Raw genomic sequence first — 11,820 nt, forward strand, 5'->3', positions numbered from 1 at the left:
TTATTATTCCAAGACCTACATATAACTTTGAGCTATGCCCATAGGTTTCTTGAAAACTCAATACTGTCTTGCAGGTTGTAGTGATTGGTCCACAGTTTATTTCAGGATGTGAGTTCAACTAAAAGCATCTTGCTGCTTTTCAACCTCATTTCTCTTAAAAGCACAATGATATAAAACACTGAAGACAAAACCAAAAAAAAAAAATGGAATGGTAACCTAAAGATCAAATTCATTAGCCATTTCTCCTACTATATCAAAATTTGTAGTCAGAATTGTCTTTATTGACTTTATTTTTCATTTTTGTACACAAAGAAAAACATGTTCATATCCATCATGAACAAAAACTTAAAAAGGCAGAACTAGAAGACATTTGTGTCCTTCACCAAAGCAAAGCTGTGCTAAAGGTTCCAAACATTTTCATTTTTAAAATAAATATTTTCTTTTTTCATTGTCTACATTCCAGTCTTCAGAATGTCACTGGAAACTGCAGCCTATCTTGAAATACACACTTTTAAACAGAGTCCCAGCTCACTGCGTTTGGTAACTTGCCATACCATATCCAGCTTGGTTAGGTATTACAGGAGCACCTTGTCCCTGGGCAGGCTGAGCACCAAATCCACCCATCCAGGCAGCAGATGGAGATTGGCTTAAAAAGAAACAGGATGGTTAAAAACAGGGGAAAAAAAAATAATTTACTAGACAACATACTACAGAACATAAAAACATATTTCTGACCCAACTACTTGTGCCAAAATAGAACAATTTCTTCTTCTCTTTGAGTCATTCAGGTTAAGTGCTACAACATGTGATTCTTGAAAATATCAGAAGTTTTTTAAGAACAAAGGGGGAAAAAAAGCCCCACAAACATTGGGTACTAGTTGCATAGGGCACCCACCTCCAAAGCATGTACACACAGGTGGCTGAAAGTCAACAACAGCAATGCAGACATGCAAAAAATACCCAGTGCCTCACTGGCATCAATACCAGTGATTGGTTTATCAGGGCAATACTAGTGACTGGTTTATCAGGGCTTAAGATGTTGAATCAGCATCAAATAATGAAGAACTAGGTAAACAAAGAAAGTTACTTTACAAGTATGTTAAAAGTTCTTGGGAAAACTTCAGTCTTCAAGAGATCAATTCTGAAACTGCAGCAGTTAAAGTGTCTGTATGCAGTTTCCTCTCCCTCTTTAGGCAAATACCCAGGGTCTTTGGCTCAGACTCTCCAGCACTTACCACCTCAAGTCAGAATCCAGAACACCTCAGAATCACAGAATCAGTCAGGTTGGAAAAGACCTCTGAGAGAATCAAGTCCAACCTGTGACCTAACACCACCATGTCAACTAGACCATGGCACTAAGTGCATGTCCAGGCTCTCCTCAAGAGATACCTTTAGGTATCAGACAGGATGACCATCTGAGACTCCACCATACCAGGTGGCCTTTGCGCCTTCACGCACGCACATGAAATGCGACCGAGCAGAAGTCAGAGCGACTCACCCCAGTCAGTATCTGCTCTGTGGAAATCACTAGAATAAGCTTTTAGCACATAGGAGTCCACCTAGGGTTGGAAACCTTGTGCAATCTTTGAACCAAATGAGACACAGCATTCTTGGCATAGTGAAAAACATTCAATGCAATTACTCACTCTACTCCAAAACCCTGTTGATTCCACGCTTGGCCATACATTCCGTACGATGGTACTTGCCACCCGTTAGCCATGTACTGCCCATACTGCTGTGGGTTTCCATATACTTGGCTCCACTGCCCCCACTGACTGTAATCCACCTGGGGAGAGAATAACCCACTGTACTTCAGTTTCCAGGTAAGGATTGGGTTGAATTTGTGCTGCTGAAGGCAAAATTTTGGCTCTAGCAACCACAGGGCTAAAACAAGCAATAATGAGATCAAAAGAATAAGATATCACTGACTTAATTATATCCTTTTACTGAGAAATACATTTGTGTATACTTGAAATACCAAATAGTATCTAGTTGGAGAGTCACCTAGTCTGCAGTTAGAGAAACAGCAAGAATCGGAATTACCTCAAAGTTTCTCCCTATCTTGGATCATATCCAGCAGACAGTAACAGATATTCCATCAAAATCACTAGCCCAATTTGATGAACAACTGGAACATAACTGAGACAGAACATGGAATTTCATAAGAACTCCACCACAAAATTTAGCTATTACAACTGGGAAGGCATTACAGGTAGATACACAATTGCTTTTGTAACACAAAGAAAAGGAAGCACAGTTACCTGTTGGAAGTTTTTAGTCATGTCAGGGGATTCTTTACCCCAATAACATTTAACAACATGTCCTTCAATTGTGGTTCCATTAACTGAAACAATAGCATGTGCTGCACTTTCATGGGTTGAAAATCTGAAGAATGTAAAAACAAACTCGTGTTATGCTATACAGCACTTCCACCTGATTGTTAAAAATCAGTGACTCCGTACACACAGGAAATCCAGAGAAAATCTGCTTTCATAAACATTCATCTCAGGTAAAAACATTGATGGCCACTTTTACAAATTCCAGGTTACTCCATGAACAGGAGAATTCAATCAAGTGAAATTACAGAAAGCTGAAGCACTACCACACGAACAGTCCCACAGATTTCCCTTTTCTCTGTCCATACCTGACAAATGAGTAACCTTTTTCTGGAAACACCCTTATTTCCATAATCTGTCCAAAAGGTGAAAAAGTCTGTCTCATAAGTTGATCTACAACATAAAATATTTTTGAATTAGTCACTGTCTTAGTGTCCAAAAAGCTTTCAGTAAAAAAAGAAGAGCAATAAAACAACTCCTACCTGTTAGCCCAGAGGCAATTCCTCCACAGTACACAGTACAATTTTTTGGACTTGACTGATTTACTACATCTTCAAATCTCAACTGTTTTGTGTTATCTAAGAAGAGAGAAGGCTGGTGGTCAGCAGTGGGCTGACAGTAACCCCAGAGTCCCACCCACTTACCTCATACACAAGTATGAATTTCACACGCAAACACACTCAATATTTTATAACAGACCAACAGTGCTATAACTACATTGATATAATAGACAAAAAAACTATTATTTAAGATATGGAAGGCAAGTTAGATACGTCATTTCAGTGGCTTATGTTTTATCTCTCCCTGAACAGTGACATGCAAGCAAACAGCACAGCAGCACACGGAGGTCTTACTTTCTTGTGTACTTTTGGGGGCTGGTGGTTTCCGCGTTGCCCAGTTAGTTCTGATCTGACGACCTCCCAACCATTGCCCTCCCATGTGTACAATAGCATTTTCTGCATCCTGAAGAGATTGAAATAAAGGTTATAACACTGCCAAACAAGAAGCATGGACAAGTCTATTTCAAAGAATGTCTTGGCTGTCAGCTAATTCTGTTGACAGAAGCAGTAACAGGACTAAAAAGTGTGTGAAATTCTGAACAATGACAACAAGCCGCCAAAAATTAACAGAATTAACTAACATGAAGGCAAGAAGTTACAGAGAAGGCCCTCACAACCTTCCACTCATTTTCTACACAAAAGCTGGAGCCAACTGCAATCACACATATATTACCTGTATATATGCCACATATATATACACATACACACACACATCTGTACCATGTGTATTATACAAGCATCTGTATCACGATACTCAAAAGCTGCCTGAAAAAGTGCAAAGTCAAAATACTTGAACCATCAAAATCTCCCTTGAAAATGCCTCGGATGTAATCCAAGTACAGTTTACACCATGCAGTAGGTGTTTGCTAAGGACAGTGTGTAAGATCTAAATGTGGTTGGTTTGTTTTTTCCAGAATCTTACTGTGCACTCAACAGGTCAAGTTCAGGTAGAAAAACTCTAAGTTTTAGGAGGGTTGAATGGAAGTTACAAAGAAACTGTAACGCTGAGGTACAGATTGAGTATTTAAGTTTCCTTCAACTGTGTTTGGTTTTTCTACACAAAGTATTAAAGGAAAAGAATTTACAAAGTTTTCCCATATTGTCCTAAACATACTTCTAGGCACATAGGTGCAAATTGATTTCCCTTGGTAAAGTCTAATAGAATCACAGAATCATCCAGGTTGGAAAAGGCCTCCAAGATCATCAAGTCCAACCCTACCGTGGTCACTAGACCATGGCACTAAGTGCCACATCCAGTCTCAGCTTGAAAATCTCCAGGGATGGTGAATCCACCACCTCCCTGGGCAACACATTCCAATGCCTGATCACTCTCTCTGTAAAAAAAATCTCTTCCTAACATCCAACCTAACCCTCCCCGGGGAGAGCTTGAGTCTGTGCCCTCTTGTCCTGCTGCTGGTTGCCTGGGAGAAGAGACCAACCCCCACCTGACTCCAACCTCCTGTCAGGGAGTTGTAGAGGGTGATAATAAACAGCAAACACAAACAGGCAAAAGCAGAAGTGGAAAACAGGCAATTATTTTAAATCTACACCGCCTACTCACCAGTTTGTTATAAAAAGATACAAAACCATAGCCTTTTGACTTTCCAGTTGCCATATCTTTGACTACCCGTGCATCCCTGTGAAGAGAAGCACAGCTATATGAGGGCAATATTAATAACCTGCAAAATAAAAACTAAAAGGAACCACACACACTGTATTGTGAGCATAATTTTTTCTTATAAATTCAGTTAGCCCTAAAACTACAGTCATTCCTGAACTCTCCCTATTGCTCCTTTACCTGTTAGAAAAAAGCAGTAGGACAAAAAAAATAACATGTAATAAACATGCAACCTATCCACATAACCTATACTGGCTATAACTAGAATGTTCAAATTGGAAGTATAAGAGAAATAAAGTTTCCTTTTCTAATAATCTATTGTCTAGGGTCCTCTAAGGTTTACTGTTCTATAAATTACTGCAACAATTCTATCTAATTTACCATGCATTTTCTAAATAGTTAAATGTCTTCTGCCTAGTGATACAAAATATATGAAATATTAAAAAAATCGAAAAAGAGGAAAAAATAGGAATTAAAAGGCATACATGGCCTGTTAACAGATTTCTTTATTTTTCTTGGTCAATTCTCTACCATCATTTTGGAGTTTGGGTAGCTGTAAATTTTGAAAAATTGACATTTTCAGAAATTTAAGAAAGGAGAATAAAACTAACAACAATGCTAAGCACACCAGTACGAAAACAACAAATTTACACAGAAATTTTAGTGAGTAAGTTAAAATGATTGGAAATATAGAACTGCACTGAATATAGAATGTTAAAATGTAAATACTAAAATATGTATATATAAATAATGTATAAGAATAAATAGAAATGAGAAAAAATCTACAACTGAGTTCCAGTGTGCACAGTTCCTTGCAGTTAGCCTTCAAGATCCTGTCCATTCTTATGAGCAATTCTGCAAAATAACCAGAATGCTATTACTTTTAATTGTGACTTGGACTTAGAAAAACTGCAGGTCTCAGGTATAAATATAGATCGAGAAACAGAAACCTGAATTATTCTCTTTAAATTGATTTTTAAAACAGTACTACTTACCACATTAAGAGACAAAAAGCAAAGTAAACAAAACAGCAGAGGTAAGAAATCAGATTTATGATTCATTTAAAAATATGCGTACAGAACAAGAGAAAAATAAGAACTTTGGTCTTAGAAATATTATCCTGTAAAGTAGCACAAAAACCTCCATGTACAACTCTTTGAAAGATTTTTATCAAGGTAAACTGATCAACAGACTTTTTTTTTTTTTTTTAGCAATACTCTTAAGGACATTTATACTTTAGCACTCCCAAGGATTTTGGTCATGTTAAGTAAGTTCAGTTAGAACATCAGGTGACTTAGATCACCTTGATTGTCTATGAGAAGTTTAGAGAAACATTCTCTTAACTGGCAGAAATGTGCACATATTGTAAAGCCACCGTTCTTTCATTTAGGTATGATAACCTTCATTGAACCCATTATCAGCCAAAAAAGAGTAGATTTGATTCTCATAAGTATTATCTTTTTTCAAAACATTCACAAGTTATTAACTAGCTTTTCACAAAATTATATTCCAATTGCCCAGGACACAACATATACTAGTTGTCAAGTCACTACTCTGTACACGTTCTCAACACCCAAAAGTCACACTTAGAAACAGTAATTAAAGTTTGATAAAAAGTTGAAGGATATTAGCACATAAATTAGATGAAAAGCTTTCAGCAAACCAGAGCACAATGACATCACTGCATTTACAACCCAGAGAGATACTGAGACACAAACCCCTTTACATCCACCCACCAAAGCAAAGTGAACAGCAGAAAAATTGTCTCAATAAATAAGAAATAACATTTCAACTTAGAAACAAACTCTCACTACTCTATTTTCTGACTGATATTGGAAATGTTTATGATGATACTTACGATATTTTACCAAAAGGAGCAAATGCTGACTTGATGTCTTCTGTTGTTATTTCTGGACTTAAATCCCCAACAAACACATGGAAGTGATCTGAAAATAAATAATTTACTAATCAAATATTTAACTGCTATCTCAAGTTTCAACTCCTGAGAAAGTGCTGCTCTGCACACAGCACTGGGAACGAGGAACACTCAGGATTCCATTGGATGAGCAGCAGCAATTTAATCTGTCCACTCCAGTTTCCCCAGTTGCAAAGCAGAAACAGAAGAATTAGTTTGCAAAACTCTATTAAACACGAGGTGGGAAGGAGAAAAGTTATGTTTAAAGGCATTTATGACAAAGTATTACCATGTTGTGTAGAAGTGATAACTGTGGCATTACATTACTTACTGGATGTATCTTTTTTCTGGCTACTTGGTGTTGTTGCCCAGTTTACTTTGACCTCCTGAAAACAAGTATAAGATTTAGTATAAATTCACAAAATTCTCACATTTTTTAAGTTCAGTCAAGGGTGGGTTATAACTGTCAATGTTTACAAATCATCACTCAATACAAAACACTGTTGTTATTATTAGAACATCACAAATGATACACTTCCTAAACAAGACATTTTTAAAAAATCAATGCTGTAAAAATATTATTCTATCAATATCTATCTTGGTAAACATCAATATAATATTCTCACACAAATCTAAATTCTTTAAATCTGAAATGACAATATAAGCAACTTACCTTTCCCAAAATTTTTCTCCCATTCATAGCAGCTAATGCAGCAGCTGCATCTCTGTGTTCATAAAATTCCACAAAGCAATAAGGGTCATTGCTTGTATGCTGCAAAACAGAAAATCCAACAGAAGAGTTGACCCTTCTGCTATCGGGTTGCTGAGAAGAAAATCCAGGAAAATATATTACTTATAGCTAGAAACTTTAAGAATGATTTGCATCAGATTTATGAAATAGCCTTTGACATTAACTTCAATGCAAGAATTATTCAGATGGGAGTTTTTATTAAAGGTCTTGTAATTTCTGAAGGATAGTTTAATCAGAGTGAGGGCTCACTGCAAGTTTACTGACCTAAAAATAATTCAGCTACCAGAGAAGTGATCACCAGACTGGATGGATGGGGGCGAAAACAAAAAGGGAGAATAGGGAGAAGAACAAAACTGGTCAACTGCCTCATGTATGTACTTAAAGCTTGAAAGGTTTGTTCCCCAGGTACATTTTCACCAATTTTCTCTCGTTCTCCTTAAGAAGCCTTCTCTTTTATTTGACTGAAAATCACAAGCAAACAGCAACCCCGCAGCTGCATATTCTCGGTCTCAAGTGACAAATGCCATACCCAACCACTGGGAAGTAACTTTTTAAAAGAACTCAAAATAGTCTGAGGCAAAGAGATATTAATCAATTGACTGCTAACCCTGTTAAACCTTGAGTACAACCTGTTTTTGTAGGATGGCCTACCAAACCACCTTTAAAAATACTGACAGAGATCACTGGAGTACTAAATGTACCAGAGGATAAAGTGCAAAGAACATAAGAGTTTTCTGAAAAGCTGATCAAGTGGAAATGATGAGTAGAATGCCAACTTTAACACTGGACTTGATCTACCTCAAAGATGCAATGAGCACAAAAACCAGAGCACTACACCAAAACATCTCCACTAACTACTCTGCACCTACATGGGCCAAAAGATGATGAATGCTATTATCAAACTGAACAAATTACTTCTGACATGGACAGGGAAGGGTCTAGCACATACAGAAACTGCTCTGGCATCAATATTCTTACCTACCAACCTCCCCCACTGCCAGGCAGAACAGCTCTAACACAAGTTAAACAGTAATACTGCAAGAGGCCACTCTTAGCTCCTGACAACTCATACACACTAACATGAAGAAACTAATTCTTCCCCTAAAACTGGATTGTACATCTTCAAACACAGTTCTGTCTACCTCTGAACAAGGGAAACTATTGAGATGCAAGAGATGAATTGATCATATACTTTAAATGATCAAGTAGTCTGAAGTTATCCATCTCCACACTGTCAGTACTAAGTGTCTCTACCTGATGCACAATGAACAGTTGAGAGAAAAAGTATCTGAGATCACAGAAAAAGAGTTTCAGTAAACAGTCATGAAGTTCTCTATAAGCAAACTCACCTCAGATGTCCCAAAACAGGAAGCCTTAATTCACCCCTCTTCCCACACTACCTTGGGAAGCCTATTTAAGGCCTCCTCAGCAGATTTAGTGCAGTTTATGCTTCAACTGAAGTGCAATTTTACTTTCAGATTGTAGGGAGGTCTTCTTTAGCACAAAGATCTGAACATGAGAAGAATCTCTTCTGCAGACACTCAGATCTTTAGGTGTTCAAACTACTTGCAAGAGCTGTTCCACCACCTCTCAGTATCATACACCCCAAAATAAACACTTGAAATCTCTAAACCCTTGACATGCTCATGTCACCTATTCTACAAATGAAAAAGAATGAGATGATACATCTGGATAAATATGGGGGAAAAATAACTCAAATGTCTTTAGAGCATTCAGGTACAGACTTGGCCGATGGTGGCAATAACAATGGCAATAACAATATAAGAACCACTTAAACATGACTCTATTCCTATGAGAAGTTGACAGCACCCTGGCTAGAGGGATGGACAGTATGGACAGGTACTCTGGCAGTCACAAGGGCTGTAGCTGCAGAACCCAACCTGCACTCACTGACTGCTTGGTGACAGGTGCTGAGGTCAGCCCAGAGCACTCCCCTGTATGACTGAACAGAGCTGCCAGAAGTTTTTGTTTATCCCCTTATTTCATAAAGATGTCTCATTTATGTAAAATCTTACACCCACAAAGCCTCAATCAAGGTAAAATGAGTGTTAGAATTTCTCATCTGGTTCTTGAGGAAGGAAACTCACACAAACAGCTCTCAATCAGCCACAGGCTGGAGCAGCAGCACCTTATTTCTGTAGAGAATATGACAATCAAAACTGTTTCTTCAGAGAAAACCAACAACTGTGCTCTGTCAGCCTTCTGTTACCTTTCTTCCAGAAACTTAGAGGAAATATTGCAGAGCTAAGTGTCATATGGGAAATGGTTAGTCCAAAGATGAGAGTGATCAAATAAGCAGCAAGTGGATAAGGAGGTAAACCCAACCAAACAAAAGAGGTGTGTGCCACACTAACAGGGAAAGAAGACCACAGAGGAGTTACTAGTAGTGTTCCTGAAGAAGTCTGGTTGCAGGACTTATCTTTTAGCACTTTCATTAAAGATCTTGACAAAAAACCTAACGTGACTGTCCTCAGGAAATCTGTAATTACAAGGTAGCAGGAAGCACAAGAAGTAGCAAAAAGTAGAAAGAGTATACAGAAACCAGAGTTGAAGGACCAAAGAATAAACCAACCAGAAGTTTCCATTAGTCCCTACCTGCCCCAAGTGTATCACTTATAAATGCACTAGGAAGGAAAAATACCATGGAGCAAGAAGTTGCCTAGGATGGGTCAACAAGCTCACAGAAATTTCTACCAACCCTAAACATACCAGAGTGGAGAGAATAAAGTATGAATACTTACCCACACTTTGCACAAAAGACCTTATCTGGAACACTATGGAAACTGCCACTTTGTTTCAATAAAAAATTAATTCAAGAACAGACAGGAGCAGACAAGAACTATTTGCACTGGCACAGAAGAGGCTCAGGAAAAGCCAAACTTATTTTGAAGGATTTGTTACTTTTCATCCATAGTGAAGAAGCATTTATTCAAGAGCAAAAAGAATTATTGAGGCTTATGTTCAAATAAAGTGCAAAATATACTAAATAGCCATGAATAACACTTGAAACAATAAGGTTTCTGATCACAGAACAATGAGGTTTTGCAAAGAGGAGGCAACAATCTTTGAAATTAAGTGGGATCAGCATCAGCTGATAAAAGGTATGCAGGGGTTACAGACTAAAGCACAGCCCTGCACACAACAAGTCTCTCCTGCTAGAGTTATCCCCAAAGCCAAACACAACCGACCCAAACAAACCCACTACCAGTAATGTCAAAAGAAATCCTCAACTCCATTTATTTTGGATGACTTAGGATAAATTTACAATACATTTGCTCCCCCCCCGGATGTGGAAGGCCTTACCTCTGTTATCATTTTACAGCTTTTGCATGGTCCAATCTGGCTGAATAACTGAAGTATGAGAACTTCAGTCACGTCTCTGGAGAGGTTTCCTACATAGCTACACAAGGAAACAAAAAAACAACATTGTAAACCAGAAATGTCACCTTTTAAAATGCAATTACAACTTAAAAATCCTATATGACAATGAAAAAGCTCCCTTTCACACCCCAGGTATTCCAAAGGCAGAAGTTACGAATGATTTCATATAGCTTTAATGCAGCATCCATATGGTTTCCAAATTACAAAGTTGGCCACACAACCGAGAACATGATGGACACCAGTATCTAGTGCCAACCATTTCCTTGGCAGAGAAATGGCAAAAGCATGAAGAAGAAGATTGCTCAAGCACATTGGGTAGAACAAACAACCAATTGGGCACAGATATTTTAAGTTTCACTTCCCACTGAGCATCTAATCCAGAGTACTTCTGAATTTGGTGTGAACCCACATCTAACTCCCATGAGCTCAGGAGCAGCTATGGGACAAACTGTGCTGCCTTGCAAGCAACCAACTCCACTCTCCTGTTTCCCTGAACATTTGGGAAACCAGCCCACTCACCAACACACACAGCAATTTATGCAGCATTCTGCCACAGGAAGGCTCTGTGCAGCATCTCTCTCAACAGCTACCACCTCTGTACTACTCCCCAGAGTTCTGGCACTGGTATTTTAGTATCACCCATACTTCTCCATTACTTTTTATTTGCACAACTTGACAAGTAATTCTGAGTTTTGAAATACCCATCAAGTTTAAATAAGAGCACTACATTTACCAGGTCACAAAGATAGCTGAGAAAACCATGAATGCAAGACTAATTTTTTTCAGAAAGTGGCTAATTTGTAATCAAATTGGGAACAAAGTGATGAGTAAAGAGAAAGGTTTGTCACAGCACCAGATGTTAAAAGCCCTCAGCAGAGGGACATTCACCACCTTTACAGGTAAGCCTGTCAAGGCATAAAGTATCCAAATGTAACCAATAAGATGAGCACAACTTTTTGTGCTTTAGGTGTTGAAAGAATATACATTTTGTTCACTTTACTCTGATTATAGAATGTCATAATGCAGTAAACAGTCTGAGCTGTTAATACACCTCAGTGAGCATAAATGTGAACCAGCATTTCTTAGTCTATGCACAGACCACTTTTGAGTGAGCTGAAGAGGTGTGCACTGACACTGCTGGAACAGGCATCCCCTTAAAACTTTTGGGAAGCAATTTCTGTGTTTGGCAAGTGGACTTTCATCTGCCTTCTGCAAAATTAAAATGGGCACTGTTTGTT

General features: G+C 38.1%; 1 protein-coding gene across 1 annotated transcript; it reads right to left on the reverse strand.

Annotated features, from left to right (window-relative positions):
• Positions 1–259: 259 nt before the first annotated feature.
• On the reverse strand, positions 260–10,595 carry TIAL1 (TIA1 cytotoxic granule-associated RNA binding protein-like 1). The gene is made up of 11 exons (XM_009079070.1): positions 10,505–10,595; positions 7,103–7,252; positions 6,761–6,815; positions 6,373–6,460; positions 4,458–4,533; positions 3,191–3,299; positions 2,819–2,914; positions 2,645–2,729; positions 2,262–2,385; positions 1,647–1,786; positions 260–646 (listed from the first exon to the last, which is right to left on the reverse strand). Exons 1-11 carry the CDS (start codon positions 10,514–10,516, stop codon positions 529–531), a joined length of 1,053 nt encoding a protein of 350 aa, XP_009077318.1. The 5' UTR covers positions 10,517–10,595; the 3' UTR covers positions 260–528.
• Between the last annotated feature and the right edge of the window lie 1,225 nt (positions 10,596–11,820).

This window comes from Acanthisitta chloris, unplaced genomic scaffold (genome assembly GCF_000695815.1).
Source record: "Acanthisitta chloris isolate BGI_N310 unplaced genomic scaffold, ASM69581v1 scaffold35677, whole genome shotgun sequence".
In the NCBI taxonomy this organism is placed as follows: Eukaryota; Metazoa; Chordata; class Aves; order Passeriformes; family Acanthisittidae; genus Acanthisitta; species Acanthisitta chloris.

Excerpts from the sequence above, each read along its gene's own strand:
- TIAL1 (XM_009079070.1), bottom strand. Across the intron at positions 4,534-6,372 it reads GCTCCTTTTGGTAAAATATC|GGATGCACGGGTAGTCAAAG; the intron begins GTAAGTATCATC and ends TTCTCTTCACAG. Across the intron at positions 2,730-2,818 it reads AATTGCCTCTGGGCTAACAG|ATCAACTTATGAGACAGACT; the intron begins GTAGGAGTTGTT and ends TTTATGTTGTAG.